General features: G+C 41.6%; 1 protein-coding gene across 3 annotated transcripts in view; it reads left to right on the top strand.

Annotated features, from left to right (window-relative positions):
- RNF130 (ring finger protein 130) overlaps positions 1 to 21165 on the top strand; it is a 2389441-nt gene that overhangs the window by 2013367 nt on the left and 354909 nt on the right. Inside the window, exons 7-9 of one of the 3 annotated variants that reach the window (XM_044069594.1) lie at positions 4218 to 4422; positions 6870 to 6897; positions 7021 to 7114. In XM_044069594.1, the coding sequence (XP_043925529.1) occupies positions 4218 to 4422; positions 6870 to 6897; positions 7021 to 7114 (327 nt within the window). The remainder of the gene's footprint in view (positions 1 to 4217; positions 4423 to 6869; positions 6898 to 7020; positions 7115 to 21165) is intronic. The other 2 variants (XM_044069595.1, XM_044069596.1) reach the window with 2 other exon arrangements.

The following is a 21165-nucleotide window of genomic DNA, read 5'->3' as shown; positions in this document are numbered from 1 at the left end:
AAGGCATGTAAGCTGTGAATCTTATTATTAATACTTCTAAGGTTGAGATGGAGGATGAGGAGGGAGCCCACTAGGTTTCTGGTATCTTTCAGTGTTTTGGGGTCTAAGTCAGAGTTGGGACCTGGGTTGGGGTGGATATCACCATAACTTGTGATAGATTTTTTTAAGTAGTCAAGTATTTTTTGGAGTTTGACTAATAATTTTAGGGTATCTTTTGTTGAGGGCACCTTTGGGTGGCTGAGGGTAGGGTGATTTATTTTAGGAATCTGGTTTTTAGCATGGTAGTGAGACGGAGGGATGGGTTTGGAGTGGTTATGAGAATGAATGGAGGTGTGACCTTTAGAGAGATGGACACCTGTTAGGGTTAGGGTTTCATAACTGGTTAAGAGATAGGAAACAGTAAGGAGTAATAGCATGGAGGGAAGGGTAGAGAGAAACTTTTTGTCCATGGTTTGAAGAGGTTAGTGAGTGAAGTGAGCTAGGGGGTTTCGTAGGAGAAACCAGGGTGTGGGAAGAGTAGGAAGGGAGGTTAGCAGGTGGGTGGAGATTACCTAGTCAGAATAGACTAACAAAGAAAGTGAGGGAGATGAGTGGGTGGGGATAGCCTAATCAGTGTAGACAAGCTAGAAAAGAGGAGGAGATGAGTCAGAGCACAGGAAGGTAGTGATTGGTTGGTGGAAAAGGGGAAGGGCTTAGTGATCTAATAAATGTAGAGGTAGTGGGGGCGGGTGGGAATAGGGGGCAGGGTGGGGCGCGGAGCGAGCCCGAGCGGAGCGAGGGCGAAGCGGAGCGGGGCCTACACCACAAGGGTGTTCCTGGGTCCTAAAGGTAACTGATGTCGGTATGTTTAATTTTTTAATATCTTTACAATGTTAGTTTCCGTAGACCTTCCTGGGTTTAGTAGTAGGGCTTTTAGGCTGGTGATAATATCCAGTTGCTGCCTAATGCCTACAGCAAAACATGTAACAAATACTAGTACTGAAATTAGGTAAATTTTCTTTACCCTGAGTCTCTTTAGGAGATTTTTAAGTCAGGTTCTTTGGGGGTTAGAGAAGGCAGGTGTGTGCATTCGCACTGGGAGTCCAAAGAGTCAACGACAATGGCAGGGTTATACGCATTGTCCGTCTGGCAGGGGGGCTATCTATAGGTAGAATAGAGGAGAGAGATAGAGGGTTTAGCAACAAACAGCAGTATATCCCTTATATAGTTTGCTAGGTTCAGTAGTCATAGAGCAGTCTTAATATTGTATGTAGAACTGTGCATAAAGTAGGAGACAGTATAGTTAACTTCAATACAATTAAAACAGTACAGTATTGCAGTATACACTTATGTAGTATCTGTTAGATGAGCTGAGGTAGGTTATTCCAACTATTACTTTACTGAGGCAGACATGAGATAAATCACAAAATAGCGCTCAAGTATGTCCCAAACTAAGGAGTTGCTGTAGGTAACAAGGACAGAACAGTACTCGATCTATCAAATCAATGGCACAGTTAGGCCTCATTAAATGGTTTATACTGCTCAATTCTTAGGGTGATGGAGAGCAGGCTACGAGGCATACAGCTCATCTGTATGCGCGCCTAAAGCAGATACCTCCGTATCTGAAGGTGTAGACTGTGAAAGTGAAAATAAGCTTAAACCTGCTTTGGCTCTTTACATACGACTTGTAGTACAATTAAAATACATTCGCTAAGCTTTCCCAGTTGTTTGGTTGGCAATATTGGGATAGCGCTGTCTAAGTAAGCAAACAAGCCCTAAGGCTTAACTACACTACACCAGGAGGCATCTCGCTCGTCAAAGTGAAAGTTCACTGTGAAAGTGAAAATAAGCTTAAACCTGCTTTGGCTCTTTACATACGACTTGTAGTACAATTAAAATACATTCGCTAAGCTTTCCCAGTTGTTTGGTTGGCAATATTGTGATAGCGCTGTTTAAGTAAGCAAACAAGCCCTAAGGCTTAACTACACTACACCACGAGGCATCTCGCTCGTCAGTTGAGCGTGCACTTCAGCAATTGTACACTTACTTTAAAAAGTAAACAGGACTAGATTTTAACAGTTCTTCAGAAGGATAGCAGCGTAATAACAATGCACTAGATGTTTTAAATTACACTTGCGTTTCAGTTCAGCGTGCACTTCAGCAGTTATACACTTACTTTATAGATTAAACATGACTAGTGTTTCACAGGTCTTCAGATAGATGGCAGAATAATAACAGTGTACTAGTTGATTTAAATTACACGTGCGTTTTCAGGTGAACAGGTTTTCAACGCATGAAGTGTGAGAGAGTCTGTATTATCACAGCTAAATGAAGTAAATAATGCAAAGTAAAAATAACAGCTTCCTAGTCATCACAGTAGCTAAATGCTAGTTCTTACATACCCTAATTCCTATGACCGGCGGAGAGCAGCAAGTCCCAGGCTAATCCATGATTCAAGAGTAATGGCGGAAAAGCCACAGGGGTGTATTATAACCTTTTCGACGTCAGGTCTGACACCACAAGGGTGTTCCTGGGTCCTAAAGGTAACTGATGTCGGTATGTTTAATTTTTTAATATCTTTACAATGTTAGTTTCCGTAGACCTTCCTGGGTTTAGTAGTAGGGCTTTTAGGCTGGTGATAATATCCAGTTGCTGCCTAATGCCTACAGCAAAATATGTAACAAATACTAGTACTGAAATTAGGTAAATTTTCTTTACCCTGAGTCTCTTTAGGAGATTTTTAAGTCAGGTTCTTTGGGGGTTAGAGAAGGCAGGTGTGTGCATTCGCACTGGGAGTCCAAGGAGTCAACGACAATGGCAGGGTTATACGCGTTGTCCGTCTGGCAGGGGGGCTATCCTAATTCCTATGACCGAGCGGGAGAGCAGCAAGTCCCAGGCTAATCCATGATTCAAGAGTCTGCAGCAAAATACTCATATTATTTTACTGTTACCCTTTTGCATTTAGCCTGATTCTGCATAAAAAAGTACTGGATAGGTGATGTTTAATGTACACAACTTTGTCAGATTTGCTTAATCCTTCCTTGAAATAGGTCCAAATCTCCTCGGGAAGGCCTTTTTGTTTGAGAAGACATAGGCTAAAGGAACTCTCACCTTTTTCAGTGGCATTTCTTTTACTGAAGGGTGATCTCTGTCAAGGTAATGCATGACCTGATCCTTTTTGAAAATCTGTACCTGGGACACACACTGTGTTGTGCAAACACTAGGTAGGATAGGTCATCTTTTAATAGTCATCATCATTGGCACGAGATGTTACACAGCAGTTGAACAGACTTTGAAGCAGACTACCTTTTAGCATTAAAGGAAATCATTTACTAACCGGTTTCAAAGACGGATTTCAAACATAAACACGCATACTGTAGGTGCCAAAATTTCACACATGGGAAACTGGCGGTCAGGTGTCTTGAAAGCCAGAGATGACTGTACATACTGCTAACTGAAAATCTGTCTTTAAATGGAATGCTTCAGTGCTGAATTTAAACAAGAATAAAGTAACATTTTTGTAACCATACTTCGCATCAGACATGTAGTTCTTGTAAATCAGTTTTCTTATATGAATGGTACATTAATTTATGCTGTTAGCAGAACATGGATAATGCTTTTTAAAACTCTGGTTGTATTAAGTGATGCTATGATTTGAATACTGTGTCAGTCTGTGGTTTGTTAGTGAAAGGAACTTCATTGTAAAAATAGCAGCAATTACAGCAGCAATTGCAGGAGGTTTCTATTACCATGTTGTCATGCCTTAAAATACAAGTCAGTTGCTACTAGCAGCTGGCTAGTGGCTAATAAGAATGATGTTGACATGCTGAGACTGGTGCAAGTTATCCAAAGTATGATTTTGTCTACGGCTGTGGCACACCTTAGTGTTAACTGCTCGTTATTCCTTTAAGTATACACTCAACACACAGTAATCTCTAGTGCTTTCTGCCGTGTTGCTTTTGATTCGTGAATTCCTGAAGGTAGGTATGACAACAGATGGCTTTGGTGAGTTTTGATAACTTGTTATATACAGTCCTTAAAATATGTTAGTTATGGAAACTAAACCCGCAAAAGCAAGAAGAGAAGAATTTGATAAGCTGTTAAAAATATAAAAATAGAAATTATCTTCAAATGCTGAGCTTGACAGCTCCTTAATATTTCTTATGGTGCTTGCATTAAAGCAAAAGACCATTACACTGTAGAATGTCTGAAGTTGTTTTATCCCTAATTTTTGACAGGCTAATCCACCATGTTTAGACCATGCTGCCTTTGATGTGGAGAGGCTCGCCAGAGGTCAAGCTGTCAATCGGCTATCTGAGACAGGTGAGGTGCTTAGTGATGACTCACTAAGTGTAGAACCACTGCACCAGTCTGGAACATTACAGATTCATCAGGACACAGAGTTCTCCCCGAGGCCTGGAGAGATAAATATTGCTGTTACAAGTAAGTCAGTGCTTCTTGCAGGTGTATGCAGTATTAGTGAATTTCCGTGGTCATTTGTGGGAGTATGCAACACCAGACTGCTTATTTTGTTATTTATATTTTCCTTATCTGACAAACCTCTACATAATTGCTGATGTTCACACTTGTTAGCTTAAACAGCCACTTAGATGCCAGTTAACAGGAAAATTATGGATTGTTTAACTTTATGGAATTATTTAAACTGATCAAGTATTTCTTTCTACATTGTTTGACAGGCATCTACCCGGAATGTGTTTTAAAAGGGTGCATTTTCTGAATCATGCATTTACTATGAAAAAATAAATAAATAATTTCATTGTGGGGGTTACTTTTGGGAGGAGGATCAGACATTTAATACATTGCAGTAATGCACAGTATGATCATGGTTCTTGTCCCTGTATAGGATGCTTCTCAAGGCTGTGGACTGTTATAGCTCCTGACATGGATAACTGTAGTAGTGACCTGACTGTGAAGAATGACTGCTCTGTCTTTAATTATCTGACACAGAGTATAATCCTGCATTGCTTTTCCTATGTTCACATCAAAATACAGCTTAAGTATTTAAATCTTAGCAAGTGGTAGTGTTTTAAGTCTCAAGTAGTGCAGTGATCCAAATCAAGGCTGATTATTTATTTATTTATTTTTGCTGCAAAAATAAAATTCCACTTTAAAGTAAAATTTATGTAATACATGTAATACACATATCAGTTTTCTGTTTAATAAATAATGACTAACTGCATCAGTTATTTACTGAAATATTACTGAGTGGTAATAATAACCTGTTTCACAACTTATTACACATTTTGTGTTTACCTCTGAATTCTCCCTAGTACTGCACAGTTAGTGCATGAAATAAGTTGTCTTTTATTCAGTTTCTTTACTGTACCTTATTGTTCAATAACTTAAACATCCAATGGGACTTCACTTTCTATGAGTATATTACTTATCATTTAGTTGAGAGTGTGAAAAGAACTGTATAAAAAATCATGCCTTTGTAGCATTTAATGTAATTTCTTAGCAAAGTTAGTGAAATACAAGTAATTTTATTGCAGTGTCTTCCATTTCTGCTACTCAGAGAACATAAGGATCAATAGTAAATTCTCACTCTCTCCTTCCGTGTATGCCTGTGAGTACAAGTATATAGAAAAAATCCACACAGACATGAGGAAAACATGCAAACATCACATAAACAATAACTGGAAATCAACTTCAGATTCTGTAGCTCCGTGGTGGAAGTCTTTACCAGAGTCATCAAGTACCCACTGTTCTGTTGTTTGTTGCAGCTTCCACCACTGCTATAAGCTTTCCCTTACCTGTCTCACTTTTAACAGTGCATAATAAGTATGTAATTTACAGTAATTTCTTAGTCTTGTCTATAAAATTTTGGGATATGTGGTTTTACTTATTAAATGGTCAATGTAAAGACCAAAACCAGCAGAAATTATTTCAGAATAGACTAATGTTGTGCCTCCTAAATGTCAGGTGTTGCTGAATTAATATAGCATTGGATGTCAGTTGGATGGTGGAGTTAAAAAAAAACGTGTGACTTTTGAACTATTTAATGGAGGGCATCTGTTTGTATTATGGCAGTCTTTGTTCTGGCGCATAAATATTGGGACAGATTTCCTACTTCATTTAATGATTAACAGTGTACTTTCGCACTCTGGCCTCATTGCTGGAAGAAATGGAAGAACACCATGGAATTATTTAATGGAGTATCAGAACATATGGTCATGTCACTGAGAAATGATAAAATAAGCTATAAAAGTGCATTTGCAGAGTTGTAGAAATGATGTACAGATTTTAGACCTTTCTTGGTTTCTTTCTTCAAGTTACATGTCAAGTCAAAAGCTTGTCTGTTCTATTGGTTATATAGTCCTTGATAAATGGTATTCTGTTTTGCACTTGCACTAGTTGCTGCAGCTTCTTGCCAGTTCTGTGAGATGGTATCCTTCTCATTTCTTAATATGCTGTATGTTTTGATGATGTAGTAAGGCCTGGAGGAGAAACAACAATTAATTTTGCGCCATCAGACTCATTAAGTGCAGTCTTTGTAAAGAAAAGCAGTTTAACGCATACTGTAGGTTGTGACCTTTTTATACTAGACTGTCAGTGTTCTCAACAAAAATGGGATGATGATGACGATGATGATGATGGTTTTATCACTGATTTTTAAGTATTATACAGTTTGTTTAGCACTGAAAATTTAGTATGATGTATAAAATATAGCATTTACCTTGGTTTATTATTTTTGTTCAGTGTTGTGTTACTTTGCCTTGTCCTTTTCATCTCCTACTCTGTACTGTGCAGTTTTCTTCCTTAAGCACTGATACTTGGCCTCTGCTGGGAGTAGACTGTCTTGTAACATTTTCTTCACGTTATCTCCCTCTTGCACCAACTGCATAAATTTCTTCTGACACTGGCTACAGTACCATCTCCTCTGCTTTACTCCTTGATGTAAGTCTATCCTTTTAGCTTTGATCATGGCATAGTGTACTACTGTCTTTAACACAGACATTTTGACTGAAATCTTGAAATAATGCACAAAGGAGCTGACTTCTACCTTTCATTTGTCAACAGAAGAATGGTTTATTATCGCAAGTTTTGGTCTCCTCAGTGCCTTAACACTTTGCTACATGATCATCAAAGCTACCTCCAGCTTCACAGCTACAGAGTAAGTAGAGCACATAAGTCCTTTTATGTGTGTGCGTATGTTTTTCTTTTGAAAGAAGTAGTTAAATCACAGCAGTGGAAACAGATATATTTTATTACAAACACATTGCACAAAATGTCCTTAGACTTCCTACATCCATCATGGGAATTAATGTAACCTAGTCGCTTCCTATTCATTCATTCCAAAAATACCCACCTATAACTCATGGCATTCCCTTGCAGCAAAGCAGTGGAACCAGTGCTGTGAATGGCTTGCAAACCTATCACAGGATACTCATACATACTATCACAACACACACACCTGTTTGCAGTTTGGAGGAATTTCTGCTCGCTTACACACATATTTGGGATATGACAGTAAACTGTTACATCTGGCAAAAAAAAAAAAAAAAAAAAACAAGGAGGTTATGCAGACTGTGCACAGAAGGGATCCCAGCTGAGAACCTAACTGGAAAACCAAGCACTGTGAAGCAGCAGTGCTAACCACTGTGCCACCCCGTTTTAATTTTTAACACACTTCTTAAAAATGGTTTTGAGGCAGTATGTCCTTGCCCACCAGTTTCAACAGATGTCAGACTTCTGGGGGACTTCACAGTCATTTAGTTTACCTGGAACTTTGGTGTTACATATGGTTGTTGTCTGTTTTGAGTTCTTATGAGTTATTAAGAGGAACTATTTTTGTTACATTTTGCAACCCTACAAGTGATATTAAGATGCCTTTCCATACTAGTGCCTAATTCATGGTCAGAGATTTCTAGCAAGTGTTGACATGCACTGATATTGAACTCCATCATGGAAGCAGTTTAGTGACTGCTTAATGTGATGCTGTGATACTGTCCAAATGTTATGGGGCTGTGTACAGCAAAGATTTGTGACATCAAAACATTCCAAAGCCAAGGAGGGAAGCTCTTCAAGAGTCTGTTAAATTAGCTCATTGAACCAGCTTTGTCCAACTGGCTTTAAAAAGTAGATGACCTTCCCAGTAAGGTGTACCATTTCAAAAGTCTTCCCTAGCTGTGCCTGAAAAGAAACAAAGCTGAAGTGTACAACAAGTGTAGAAAATTGCTTCCCTATACCTCATTGGGTTCCTGCTGGATGAGGACTTAACTTGCCAGCTCCCGGATATGGAACCCCCAAACAGGCATTTTCCATAGAAAATCATTGCAGGTGTAATTTCTAAGTATGTGAGAGTAATGATTCCTTTGTTTTAGGGATTTCCCCCTTCTTTCATGTTTGTACAACTGTGGACTTGGTGTATGTAAGTTCAGGGTATGACAGGCATGCCCCTCACACTGGGTATACAAGGGGCTGTTCCTCCCCTTCAAAATCAATTTTTTTTTTTTTCAGTTGAGATTCCAATGAGTTGATTTCAGTGAGTTGACTCCTCATCAAGTTGGAGCTTGACAGTTCATAGCGGAAGTGTAGTAGACCACTGAAACAAATTAAATTGAAATATATTGATTGTGTCTCTTAGACTGATAACTGCTTTAACCACTGCTCTTTTTTTTCCAAGGGTTTACTTCTTCACTGCCAACCTGTATAAACACACACACACACATATCTACATATATAAGTTCCTAAACATATTACAGGACAGTAATTTTAAAATTAAGTAAAATGTAGAGTACAGCATTCTCAGGTAAAAAAGTGATCTGTTTTTTTCTTACTGACATTTTCATTTTTCTACAAGAAAGTCTAGTGCTTTCCAAAACAGTGTCAGAAAGAGAAGAATCTGTTTGAACAGCTGAAAAATTCCATGTCTAAAATATGTGAAAAGTAGTAGACCTGTCTGATTAGACGTTTGCATTTCCTTTGGGTCTATATTATGTGATCATCGACACATAAACAGCGAACACGCTATTCTCTGAATGGCTACTTCAGATGATTTTTTTCCCAGGTGAAAAAACTGCTTGGCCGTCGTCAGGGATTTGCCCTTTTCCCCACTGTAGTGCTATCTCGGAGTTGGTATGTTTAGTTAGGGGGGTGAAAGGGGGCGAAGCCCCCACTTTGCAGGCTTTGAAAGTTTGTTTTGTTTTTCTTTGGCCAAGCGATTTTTTCCCCTGGGAAAAAAATTGACTGAACTGACCGTTCAGTGATTAATGTTTTTGCTATGTGTCAGTGAAAACGTGTTCATTTTTGATCATATAATATAGATCTGTTTCCTTTTATGGTGAAAAGTGCTTCCAAAGAATAAGTTGTTTTTGACAGGTTAGCTATTTTTTTACTTCAGTCAGATAAAATAAAATGCTATCTTTCTGTAAAAGACCATAGTTTTTCAGATCAGTATGCCATCTGCCTTAGTCAGTAAACTGCCCTTCCCTCACAGGAGTCAGTTTGTGTCCTGGAGAGAGCCCATGCTATGATTCGTTGCAGAAATTATGTGTAATAAAATCTGACGGTAAATGCATGGAGGGTTCTGGGGTTGGGGCATACATATCCCTTCCCGTGGTTATTGTCCCCCTTACAGATTAACCACTTTTAACTAGTTTGTCACAGATATAACATCCTTTGTTTAAACTGTGATCTGATGAAAAAACTGTAAAGCAATCTTTAAAGAAAGAAAGTTTGTGTGTGTGTGTGTGTGTGTGTGTGTGTGTGTGTGTGTGTGTGTGTGTGTGTGTGTGTGTGTGTGTGTGTGTGTATCGAGTGCAGAGGTTGTTGAATGCATTACTAGTCAAGTGCAGGCAGAACTGAATTGTGCAGGACTGAATGATGATCATCATTAGGAACACATTTTAAATATTGCTTTTACAAACTTAGAATGTTGCTAGAATAAAAGGTCTTGTGTTACCGTGTATTTTCTGAAGGATATGAAGTCTGAAACTCAACTGCCTGTCATTATTTAGTGAATTCATCCCTCAATGATGTGCCACAAAAATCCAGAAAATCACAAATTTTATGAGGAACAGAACAAAAATATGAGGTAAAAATCTGGACATTCTGCGAAAAGCTGTACAGTTAAGAGGTGTGTAGCAGCTTTCCAGAGCTCAGAATGCTCTCCTCTGACTCCAACAGGGGAAGCCAGGCCTCTGTCAGAGAAAGTAAGGAACCAAGTCTTCTAGTGCCAGCTGTAGAACTCAAACAGTTGAATCTCCTCAGCAGCCAGCATTGGTAGATTATAGCTTCCAGGTTCGGATAAGATTCCTTTGGGAACATACTTTTCTCTTTATTATTATATACTTTTATATATTGTTAATATGTTATTTAGTAATATATATATATATATATATATATATATATATATATATATATATATATATATATATATATATATATATAATTATGTGTGTGTGTGTGTTAATTTTCTATTTTAATCGTCTTGCTATTTATTACTACTGTTAATTCCTCCAGGAATTCTAACTTACTACTGTGTTGTTTGTATTCTTTGTACTGCTGGGAAGTGTTTTATGACCTATACTGGAAAAACAAAATTTTGTGGTGTCATTTGAACACCAGGGACTGCTTTGTGCATGCCTGTTGTTTATCTGCTTCATCTTGAAGTTGTGACAGAAAATGTTGCATTTTTCTTCATTTTTATGATATGTACTTTTGATTTAACACTGCTGTAGCTATTTTTATTATTAAGCTGTGATTTTATTGCAAATTACTTTATTTCCATTTTCTTTGGAGATTGTATTCCTTTCTGACATGGGGATTCTGTAAGTAAATAATTATTTATGCTGTTTTATTTTATTTAAAGGTAAACAAACAATCTAAGCAAGCAATTGGTTGTTAGTTCCTCTGCTATTGTTTTTGTTACTCCCACCATGGTAAATCTATTCCAGGCAGGGTTAAATCACATTGCACAAGAGCCTTATTTTTTTCGGTGGCATATTGGAAAGGAGTGGACTCTAGAAGCATTCTACAGGAAGCAACTTGGTCCTCTGTTCATACCTTTACAAAGCACTACAAACTGGCCCAGGCAAATTTGGTTCTCCCTTTTAATGGACTTGGACAAGGACAATTAATACAAGCTTCCTCACTCTCTGAATTTGCTCACACAGTGTCAGGGGCAACTGGTGCACCCCATCTTAGAGCAATTGCTACTGACATCCTGAATGATTCTATCTCGATACCTTTTGGACGCTTGTTCCATGAGGGTGTGCAGCAGGTATTGAAGGAGGCAAGAAAATGTTTAACTAGAAAACCGTATGTTTTACAAGTGGAAGAGGTCGTTTAGGTGGTGCCTAACCAATATCAGAGGGCCCGGTATGGTGTTCACCCCTCTAGTTGTAAAATATTTGTATGAGCAACTCAACAATGACTTATCTTGTCCCTCAAACAAGGTGCATCTTGTGGCCATCTCAGCTTGTTTGTCCACAGATCCCCATCTTTCATATCTTTTTGTGGTCAAGCAGTTTATTAAAGGAGTGTTAAACTTGAACCACCCCTCCCCCTGAAAGCAAATTTCTCCTCCTTGGGATGTCAGCTTTGTTCTTGAAAAAATGACTTTATCTCCTTTTGAATCTGCCTTCAGGCCAATGTGAGGTTCATCACTTGGAAGACTGTTTTCTTATTTCTCTAACATCTGCAAGACAAGTCGCTGAGCTGTAAGCTCTCATGGTGGTCCAGCCGTATTTGATTTTACAGATTTTACACAAGAATTTTGAATTTAACCTGACACAAGTCATGAGTGTCCCAGTTTTCTTTCAGGAACCTAAAAATAAAAAGTAAGAGAAGATTCTGTATACCTTGTTTGTTCACAGGCAGCTCAGGTTCTACCTTGACACAGCTAAGCCCATCAAGAATGCTTAACAGCTGTTTATTTCTTATCCTAGAACTATAAAGGGTCATCCTGCCTCTAAGAAAATCTTTGTTTGTTGATTCCTTTGCTATTGTTTTTTGTTACTCCCACCATCTTAACTCTGTTCCAGGCAAGGTTAAGGCACATTCACCAAAACCTTATCCTCTTTGGTGGCATATTGGAAAGAAGTGTACTGTAGAAGCATTTTAGAGTCATCTACCTGGTCCTCTGTCCATACCTTTACAAAAACTACAAACTGGACTCTTTCTCAAGATCCAGTGCAGGCTTTGCAAGGAACATTCTTCATGGAATCCTTGATCCTTATCCTTCCTCCTCCCAGGTAGGGTATGAACAATTAATTATAAGGTGCTGGTTACTGTGATGGATCCGAAGTCTTCTTAAGACACTCAGTCTTGCTGGCTGGGTTCTGCTTAGTTATAATTGCATTCATAGTCTGTTGCCCACAGAAACTTAGAGTGTACACTGATGCAGCACCTAAAACTCTGTCACTTTAAAAACACTAACCAATAAAAAACTTTTTATAACAAATCACACAAACTACTGTTGCAGCTTTAGGTACTGTTCTACTTCTCAAACAGCATGGATGATATGAGAGATACAATACAAAAAATAGCTCTAACAATGTTATCAGCTGTAGTCTCTTTGTAGTAGTTTTACATCCTGTTTTTCTCCATGGTACTCTATTTTGGACTTTGTATGAGAACATCTGTTTGCTGGTGTTTGCAGAAAAAACATGTTTGCATCCTGTAATGCTGATATTGTGGACAAATGCTGACTTGATCATTCAAACTTCCTTAGTTAACAGTGTCATATGATAGAAACATCTCCTGTTGTCCATTCTTTAAAGAAGCTGCATACATCCTGTTTTTCACATCATTGCTTTTTATTGACAATGTGAAATGCATACATCCTCCTGTTTTTCACATCTTTGCTTTTACTGACTATGTGAAATGCATACATCCTGTTTTAAGTCTGTAAGAAGTCAGCTTTTCTGCTGACAGTGTGAAATGCATACATTTTTGCTGATTCTGTAGGAGACATGTCCATTAAGCAAATTCCTTATTTTTCAAGCCACAATCATTTAGTATGGATGTTAATCACATATTGCTAAACTCTGTTTCTGCATTTAAGCAAGCTTTATTTTATACCTTATTAATGTTACATATTTGTAGCAGAATTACTTTCAACCTTAATATTTGTTGAGCATATTCTAACAATTCCCTCTTTTGTTTTATTTTAAACCAGGTATACAAAATCAGCATTATTTGATAATACTTTTTCATTATGACAATTAACAACAGTAACTTGACTAGCTCTTGTTAAGCAGACTTTAATACATGTAAATAATATGCAACCAAGCACTACAATAACAACAAAAGAAATTAAAAATATAATGATCTTTCCTGTCCATCCTGTAAATAGATTACTAAACCATTCACTCCAATCATCATTCCAGTTTTTTCTAGTATGTTGAGACACTTGTGCAGTCACTTCTAAATGTGCTTTTACAGATTCTGTTTTGTCTGGAATAAATGTAAATTGTTCTCCTATTAAAGCACATGTACCCCCTTGGGATGCTACTATGTAATCTAATGCCATTCGATTTTGTAAAACCATAGATCTGAAGTAGTTACTTCATTTGTTTTGCAACCTGTGGGTCTCTGATCCGACCTCGGATCCGACCGGCAGCTTTCCAAGCTTCAAGATCCGAGCTCCTAGCTCCTCCCCTCTACCCACAATCCCCTGTCACCACCACACTACCTCAGATCGTTTTTGCCACGGCTTGAATACAACCGTCTTGAGAAGAGCTCCTGAGCTTAGACAGGGAAGTGAATAATTTCTTTCAAGAGATTTTTTCTTAAAAGTTTAATAAGTTAAAAAGAAGAATATTTAGAGTGTTTCCCTGCCCTTTTTTGTTTTCGGGATTGCGTTTTTATTCAGTTAAACCTTCCCCTAGGTGTTTGGGCGTGTGAGTGTGTGTGTTAGCAAAATGGCCGAAGGCCATAAAGCTATTTTTTCAAAGTGCACTGGGTGTGGCCATAAGCTTTCCCCAGCTGATGGCCACACTCAGTGCGTTATATGCCTGGGGGTTGTCCATTTGTCTTCTGACTGCCAGGTTTGCGCAGCCTTCAACCCCCAGGCTGTGAGGGACAGGAGGAACAGGCTTATTCTGGCAGGATTGCTTCCCCCGAAGGAGACCTCTTCCTCCTCTCCCTCCAAGGTGCAGGCTGCCCAGGTAGCTTCGGCACCCCTGATTCCCTCGACTCAGGCTGGGACTCAACCTCCCACTACTGCCTTGAGTACAAAGGAAGTTCAGTCTTCTCCTTCTAGGGAAAAGCACAGGGAGAAGCACAGACACAAGAGGCGAGCCGAGCCTCATCCCTCGGCTCCGCCTTCAAAAATTGTTAAATCGCCTCCGAGGGTGTCCGGACCTTCTCTTTCTTGGCTCCGATCTCCTTCATTCTCACCGGAGCTGGAGGAGGAGCTCCTATCACCCTTGAGGTCGTCGAGGCGGCCCTCCAGGCCTGCCTCTACGACCTCCTCTAGATCTACTAGGTCTCTCTCCGACGCCGATATGGATAGGATGATGCGTCGGTTTTTGCAGACCCAAATGCAGATGGGGGTGCTCCTGCCCCCCCCCCCTCCACAGGGGGGGGAGTGCAGCTTCAATATTTGCCCCGATTTTTCTTTCTTCAACCTGGATCCGGGTTTTGGAGTCTTCGGATCCAGGCCCTTTCGGAGCCGGGGTTTTATCGGCGCCGGTGGCCCAAGCCTTCTCGACGATGACCATACCCTCGAGTATCTCGGATCCGAGCTCTCGGGGCCGTGGGCCGGGCGTCGGATCTGTGGGAGCGGGTGCATCTTCGGCGCCTCCTATGTCGGAGAGCACCTCCCTTTCGGATCCGATGGCTTCGGCTCCGACCCCGATCCCTATCTCGGAGCCGAGGAGACTGCTGTCGGGGCCGGAAGAGAGTAGTTCTCCCTCAGCGTTCAAGGTAGTGGAGAGAGTACTGTCGAGGTCTTCCAGGTCCCCGACTCGGGCTTTGGATCCCTCTGCTCCCCCATTGCATACGGGTCTAACTTCCATCATCCTTCCATCAGGACAGCCTGCTCAGACCCTCCAGTTGGTTCCCTCGGAGGAACAAGAGGCCGTTGACGAGCCCTCTTCTGACAGTCCCATAGAGGAGGTGCCTCGTAAACGGACGTGTAAAAGGAGGCACATGGACTCCCCCGAGTCCGTCACCACAGATACGGACTTAGAGGAAAGGGAAGGTTCCCCAAGGTCACCCCCCGAGGATGTCTCCTTTGGAGACATCATGGAAATGTTGCGTATTAGGGGGGAGGGTGGTCTGCCCAAAAACCTTCCTCGGATGAGTCCGTATTTCTGGAGGCGTTTGAAGCGGGCCCATCTACCTCCTGGGTGTCCCCACCGGCAGATCCCCTGGTAGATCTCCTGACTACCAGGGCTTGGCAGGATCCCAACACCGTGGAGCCTATCCCACGCCAACCGGATAAAATCCTTAGCCCCCCTTCAGACAGGCAGGCTTGGGCCAAAGGGTCTCCAGTTGATGCCATGTTGGTGGCTGCTGCCACTAAGAGAGAACTCTCCCAGGAGAGCTCCACGGTCCACCCGCCGGACAAGGAGTCCCGGGCACTGGACCGTATAGGGAAGCGGACTTTTGCTTCAGCAACCTTCTCCATGAGGGCGCTGAATTATATGGCGCATGTCATCAGGCTGCAACGGGATTTGATCAAGGAATACACTGCAGCTCCACCTGAGTCCATGTCGGTCGAGGGCAAAACCGTGTTCTCGACACGTATGGCCATTCTCAAGTCCATTTCAAATACGTCCATGCGGCTACTGTCTTATGCTAGGGAGGGAGCCGCAAGGGCCAGCGGGGCAGGTGTTGTCTTGAGACGTCATGCCTGGCTCCGTCTTTGTAATTTCGCGGAACCTTTCAAGGCGCCCTTCGCGAACGCATCCTTTGATGGCTCTTCGCTTTTTGGCAAGACCGTACGCGATACACTAGTCCAAAGCGAGAAGGACGGGAAGACGCTGTCTGCCGTCGGAGTCCGCTTCTCGAGCCCCCAACGTTCCTTCTCAAGGAATCAGAGGGGGCAAAAGAAGCTGTGGTTCCGCAAGTCTCAGCAATCCTATCCAGCTTCGGTCTCCGCGCCCTCCAGCTCTGGAGGCAGTCGGGGGGAGTTTAATGAAGCACCTGTCAATGTGGGAGTCCATCATGAACGATCGATGGGTGCTCCGAATTATACCCAGAGGCTACAAAATTCCCTTCCTATTTCATCCTCCCTCAGGTGGTCGCCTCCCCGATGTCCCACCCAATCAAAGAGAGGCGGTGACCGTAGAGATTTCAAATTTGTTAGAAAAAAGAGACATCCAGCAGGTCCCCCCAGACCAATCCGGATTGGGCTACTACTCAAGGTTCTTTTTAGTGCCAAAAAAGATGGGGGATCTCAGGCCCATTCTAGACTTGTCCGCCCTGAACATGTTTGTCCCCAAAGAAAAATTCCGGATGGTCACTCTACAATCTATTCTCCCCTTAATGCAGGAGAATGACTGGATGTGCTCTATAGACCTCAAGGACGCGTACTACCACATCCTAAAGGACAGACGGTCCAGGAGGTTCCTCCGCTTCCAGCTAGGGGCCAGTCATTACCAGTTCAGGATCCTTCCGTTCGGACTCACCTCAGCCCCCAGGGTGTTCACCAAAGTCATGGCAGTGGTTGCGGCCCACCTGAGGCTTCAGGGCATAAGGGTCTTTCCGTACCTAGACGACTGGCTCCTCACAGCAACCAACAGGCATCAACTTTGTACTGCGAGAGACTATGTGCTGTCTCTTGCCGACAGCTTGGGCATCTCAGTCAACATACCGAAATCCTTTCTTCATCCTGTGCAAGCATTAGATTTCATAGGATCCAGGCTAGATTCCCGATCGTCTCGGGCCTTCTTGAACTCGGACAGGCTGTCCAGCCTCTCACTCCAGGGTTTTGGCTCTTCTTCGCACCAAAGCTCCGCCGGCGGAGTTAGTCCTGAGAGCACTAGGCTCGATGGCAGCGGCTATCAGCCTCTCTCTCCATGCTCGCCTAAGGATGCGTATATTACAGTGGACACTCCAAGTTCAATGGTCACTGTTACTCCACCCATTGAACACTCCTATCCCCCTGAGCAAAGTTTGCAGGGAATCCCTCCTTTGGTGGCTTCACTCCCCAGAACTCAGGCAAGGGAGACCCTTTGTGATCCCCCCCCCCCCACCCAGGTCACGTTAACCACGGATGCTTCTCGCCTAGGGTGTGGGGGGGGCATTGTTTGGGCAGAAACGTCCAAGGTACATGGACCTTGTCGGAGACCGCCTTGCACATAAATGTTCTGGAGATGAGGGCAGTGCTTCTAGCGTTGCAGGCTCTCCAAGACCTTCTACCTCTAGGAACGATTGCAATACAGACGGACAATATGTCAGTGGTCTGGTATATAAACAAACAAGGGGGAACCAGATCCTACCCTCTTTGTCGAGAAGCCATGACAGTTTGGGAATGGGCGATATCCACCAACCACTTTCTGATAGCAACGCACATTCCGGGACGATCCAACATTCTAGCGGACAAATTGAGTCGAGTAATTCTCAATCCTTACGAGTGGTCTCTCAATCCGAAAGTTGCGAAGGAAATTTTCCACAAGTGGGGTTGGCCTCGCTGCAATCTTTTTGCTACCCCCCAAAACACAAAATGCAGCGAGTTCTTCGCAATTCTTCCCCCAGAAGGGGAGAGCCCCAGAGACGCTCTGATTCATGCTTGGCCTCCCGGTCTACTCTATGCTTACCCACCGCTTCCGCTCATGGCGAAGTTCATTCAGAAAGCCGCACGGTTGGGGAGCAAAATTATCCTCATAGCCCCATTCTGGCCTCGTCAAATCTGGTTTCCATACCTGCGGTCTCACAGTCTCTCCTCCCCTTTAATCCTGGTTCCCATTCCAGATCTGATATCACACCCAACGGGGTGCCCAACACCGAACCTGGTAAATGTCAAGCTCGCAGCTTGGTTGATCCAGTTTCACTAATGGCAACGACTCCCAGTATCTCGTCACCAGTGAAAACTATTCTGGTAGCGGCTCATAAACCGTCCACCAGGAAAATCTATAATAGCAAGTGGAAACGATTTTCTATCTGGGCTAACAGCCAAGGTCTCAACCCCTTTACTGTTCCGATTCCTACAGTCTTGGATTTTTTGTCCATGATTTTTGAACAAGGGGCCAGTGCATCAACGGTAAAAGTACAGTTGGCAGCAATATCCCATTTTCATGTGGGAGACGGATTAGGATCTCTAGCATCTACAAAATTGTGTAAGACACTCTTGCATGGTGTTTTCCTTCTCAAGCCACCAGTGAAATCCGTGACTCCCCCTTGGGACTTAACCTTTGTTCTGCAAGCCTTAACGAAACCTCCGTTTGAACCTGCAGCTTCTGTACCCCTTAATTTTCTGTCCTGGAAAACAGCATTCTTGGAGGCCATAACTTCTGCTAAAAGGGTTTCAGAGCTCCAAGCTTTGTGCATGAAACCTCCCTATCTTATTTTCCACAATGACAGAGTGTCTCTCAGGACTAACCCGTCTTTCTTACCAAAAGTGGCATCTGTGGCAAATATCAATCAGACTATCAATCTGCCAGTGTTTTTCAAAAATTTTCAAAATAAGGGAGAATACATGTTGCATAAACTAGACGTACATAGACAGTTGCGTTTTTACCTGCACAGGACCAAAGATGTTCGTAAGGCTGATCAACTCTTTGTGTCATTTGCTCCTTCATACATGGGAAAACCTGTATCCAAAGTGACACTGGCTAATTGGATTTGTCAATATATTTCTCAGGCTTATAAGGCATCAGGCAAAACAACCCCATTCAAAATCCGTGCACATCCACAAGGTCCATCGCAACTTCTGCAGCCTTCTGGTCCAGGATGCCGTTGGACGACATATGTTCAGCAGCCACTTGGTCTTCTGCTCATACGTTTATTTCTCATTATAAGCTGGACATGATATCTAGAAGCAGGGTGTCCTTTGGCTCCGCTGTGCTTCGGAATATCCTCCCATAGACCACCCAGTTTTCTTTGTTTAGGTAGCTGGGGACTCTGTCCCACAGGTTGCAGAACAAATGAAGTAACTACTTCAGATTTAGAAGTTATGTACTCACCATAACATTCCATCTGAGTAGGTACTTCATTTGTCTGCAACCATCCCCCCTGCCATCCCCCTTACCTGTATCGGGTTTCTAGGATCTTTATGATTCTTGAGAATATCTGAACCTGTTTATTACAGGTTTTTTCAGGTGATACAGCAAAACCGATCTGAGGTAGTGTGGTGGTGACAGGGGATTGTGGGTAGAGGGGAGGAGCTAGGAGCTCGGATCTTGAAGCTTGGAATGCTGCCGGTCGGATCCGAGACCCACAGGTTGCAGACAAATGAAGTACCTACTCAGATGGAACGTTATGGTGAGTACATAACTTCTAATTTGTATAGCTGTCATTTCGACAGTAATGTCAAGGACTGCATTGAAAGTGGCATTTGCCAATACCTCAACTAGTTTGGATAGTTTTCTCAGCTCCCAGATAGCTTTTGCAGCCCTATACCAAGGGAAAATACCTGCTCCAGAGATTACATCATCTCCTAAATCCATATATTTTAATTTAATATAATCAAGATTTTGATGATAGATATGTGATGTATCTAAGGTGTCTACTGGATTTTCTGGACTTTCAATCACAGGTAATATGTCCCTTTTCTTTTTTGCATTTCTAATGCTTCCTCTTGGTAATTGTTTTACATGATGCATTGCTGGTACCACTAACCCTATATAACAGGTGCCATCCCATTGGTAAACTTTTATAAGCATATTTGCCATAGATGTAATATAACCCATCTGACAGAGCAACACTGCTATTTACCAGACTGCCATTTACTTGCCCCATAGTAAGGAGTTTTATCATGTACAACTGTAAAGTTTTTATCTGTTTTACTTCGCCAACATGTAATATTGATTTTACACTCATTTTTATCATTTTGTGAAAAATGAAACACTGCTGTGTCACTTAATAATAACTGACCTTTAATTGGTATTAAAATAGGAAAACCATGAAAAAATACTCCACGTACTGGTATGTGGTTGTGAAAGTTTATCATTTCAATTGTTTGAATACAGTTACTATTACCCACTGGAACAGTTCCATTTTGTTGAAAACCTGATTCCCTGCACTATAGCACATGGGAATGCATACATCCTGTTTTTCACATCTTTGCTTTTACTGACCATGTGAAATGCATACATCCAGTTTGTAAGTCTGTAAGAAGTCAGCTTTTTTGCTGACAGTGTGAAATGCATACATTTTTGCTGATTCTGTAGGAGACATGTCCATTAAGCAAATTCCTTATTTTTCAAGCCACAGTCATTTAGTGTGGATGCTAATCACATATTGCTAAACTCTATTTGTTCATTTAAGCAAGCTTTATTTTATACCTTACTTATGATACATATTTGTAGCAGAATTACTTTCAACCTTAATATTTTGTTGAGCATACTCTAACAGGGTAAGCTTTGGCAATGTATTCATATGCCACTGAGGCAGTGTGAATGTTGAACATAGTGCATTTGCTTAAGTCCTACTTACCTGCGACATGCTGAAATTTCACAGTGCCTCGGTGGCAACATACTCCCACCATCACCCTTATTTTGTATATAGTTTGATTGCATCCATCCGTGTGTTATTGGTTGGCTTTGGTTATTTGTGTTGGTGTTTTTTGGCTGCAGATTGGTTGGTTTCAGGCAATTCTTCCTTTTAAGTCCTTCTTGGTTCTTCCCACTTGGCAGTAAAAGCCTGAATAACTTACTTTCTGAATAGGGGTTAAGCTTCCCCTGATGGGAGGAACTTACTTAGTCAGTAACGTGTCACAGAGAAAGTTAGAAGAGGGTATTCTGAGCTGCCTGTATGGGTTTTGTACAAGCACAGAACCAATATGCTACTGAGGTAGTGTGAAATTCAAACATCTACTGTTACAGTTAAGTAGGACTTATGCAACTTTACTTTTCAAAGCATTACAAATTGGATTTCAAGTTCAGAACTTGCTTTACTGGAACAATTCTCCAGGGGCTCCTAGTGTCTTAGGTATTGGCCTCCTCCCTGTTTTATTATGCATGTATGAGCTATGGAAATCTACCCACATAGCTTAGACTACTGCAGTGGTGATCATTTTGAACTTGGTACAGCTGTGTAAATAACCAAAGA

Source organism: Protopterus annectens, chromosome 4.part0 (genome assembly GCF_019279795.1).
Source record: "Protopterus annectens isolate FY-2018-M chromosome 4.part0, PAN1.0, whole genome shotgun sequence".
Lineage (NCBI taxonomy): Eukaryota > Metazoa > Chordata > Ceratodontiformes > Protopteridae > Protopterus > Protopterus annectens.
This window is presented reverse-complemented; position numbering and strand designations above follow the sequence as displayed.